The sequence below is a fragment of the Prosopis cineraria genome, unplaced genomic scaffold (assembly GCF_029017545.1).
Source record: "Prosopis cineraria cultivar Desert tree isolate PC_DT_omini unplaced genomic scaffold, ASM2901754v1 PC9, whole genome shotgun sequence".
In the NCBI taxonomy this organism is placed as follows: domain Eukaryota; kingdom Viridiplantae; phylum Streptophyta; class Magnoliopsida; order Fabales; family Fabaceae; genus Prosopis; species Prosopis cineraria.
The window spans coordinates 24,859,274-24,861,127 of record NW_026555340.1 but is presented as its reverse complement, the minus strand read 5'-3'; the positions used below and the strand labels follow the sequence as shown (position 1 = coordinate 24,861,127).

The 1,854-nt window shown below is 42.8% G+C and overlaps 1 protein-coding gene across 1 annotated transcript; it reads left to right on the top strand.

Annotated features, from left to right (window-relative positions):
- The first annotated feature begins 362 nt into the window (after positions 1 to 362).
- LOC129319706 (uncharacterized) lies at positions 363 to 1,304 on the top strand. Its single transcript, XM_054964788.1, has one exon. The coding sequence runs from the start codon at positions 363 to 365 to the stop codon at positions 1,302 to 1,304; it is 942 nt and encodes a 313-aa protein (XP_054820763.1).
- Positions 1,305 to 1,854: the final 550 nt, after the last annotated feature.

Below are 1,854 nucleotides of genomic sequence, written 5' to 3'. Positions count from 1 at the left end.
CACCTGTTTACCAAATAAAAAAAACCCAGAGTTTTAAAGTACTGCTTAGCCGTCATCTGATTGGCTTCTAAACATCGCAAGAGTCGCCAAATTTGGCTTTGGACACTATGTTTAACAGTTCTAATGCAGTTGTCCACCGTAATTAAAATTAACTAATTATATTTGTGTGTGTAACGGCAATCAACCAAAGAGGAATTAAAAGCAGCCCATCAGGTGCCTTCATTAAAAAAAATGTACTGCACTAATCTCAATCTCTATACCAATAACAATAAAGCCCCAGAAAAAGAAATTAATGAGTGTGAACTAAAATAGGAAAGAGAGTGCGGGGGTGAGAGATAGAGAGGGAGACAGAGAACGAGAAAATGTGTGGAGGAGCCAAAGTCCGTGGTCTATTCTGGTGTTGTATTTTCCCGTTGAAGATCGTTTTCGACTCTCTGAAAATTTTCCTCAGAACCAAACGCCTTTTCTTCTTTATCTTCTTCTTCGTGTCTGTCCCTCTCTCCTTCCTTATATTCTCTGTTTTTCTCTCTACCTGCCACCTTCGCTACAAAATCTACCATCTCGAAGCCGTCGCCCTCCTTGCCCCGACCCGATTTGAGGCCCGGCACGTATGGACGGAGTCCCGCGAAGATGCAATCTACCTCCTCCGAATCAAAGCCCTCTTCTCCGTCCCCTGCTTTCTCCTCTCCCTGGTCACCGCCGTAGCGTCTGTGCACGCCACCGTCCTCTCTTACAATGGCAAGGTTCCCACTCTACAATCCGCCACCGCGGCCGTCAAACAAAATTGGAAGCGTCCGTCGGTCACCACGATCTTTATCTACGCAATCCTGCTCGCGTTCGCTCTTCTTCAACGGATTTTGGCCGCGCTAACACCCTGGCCGCAGCTGAGATTTATACTTCTGGCGATCGGATCGGGTGTAGACGTATACCTGATGGCGGTGCTTAGCTTAGGCCTGGTGGTGTCGATCGCGGAGGAGAGATTCGGTTGGGAGGCGATCAAGGTTGGGTCGGGTTTGATGGCGGGGAGGAGGTTCTGTGGATGGGTGCTATCGGGCTTGCTCTTGTTGGTGTCGGGTTTGATCCGGGGGAAGATGGAGGAGTTGGTGGAGGGTCCGATTTCGTCGTCGGAGTTTCTATCTTCGATGGGCGCTGCGGGTAAAATGGGAATAATGTGTGTATACGGTGCGGCGGTGGTGTGGAGCTACTTGGTGACGACGGTGTTCTACTTCGAGTGCAAGAGAAGGCATGGGATTCGAGAACTTGAACACGAAGAAGACGATGAAACGGGAATTTCGATGCTGTAATTTTTCTTCTCCGATTCTTTTCCCGTTTGTGTTGTAGGATTAATTTTGTTTTCATCAGATTTAGATCCAATCTTGTATCATTCAACCAAAGAAGCATAGCTAATTGTATACATTTGGATTTGATTGGATGAGCTGTGTTTCGTCTTTGTAATCTTTTTACAAGCTTAAATCCATTGCATGTCTTCTGTTACTCCAGTTAATGACCTTGTTCTTTTATTCATCTTTATATCCTTCCTTCCTTTAAAAAAGAAAAACCTTCATATCTTTCCTAAAAAGAAGAAGTAAATAGTTTCTTTCATTTGGTTTGTCTAATTTAGGTTTAATTTTTTTTTTTTTAAATTTATCAATCAATCGAGGAGAAAAATAAGAGCATGAGATGGAGTGAATATGTTTTGATTTTCCTGAAACTTTGTACGTGGCGGCAATATTTAAAATGTTTATGGCGATATTTAATGAGTACCTCTTAATTTTTTTACCAGCATTTAATATCTCTTAGTTATTTTTTTTTTTTGGTCTGAACTCTTAATTATAATGCAAGATCTGTAATAAT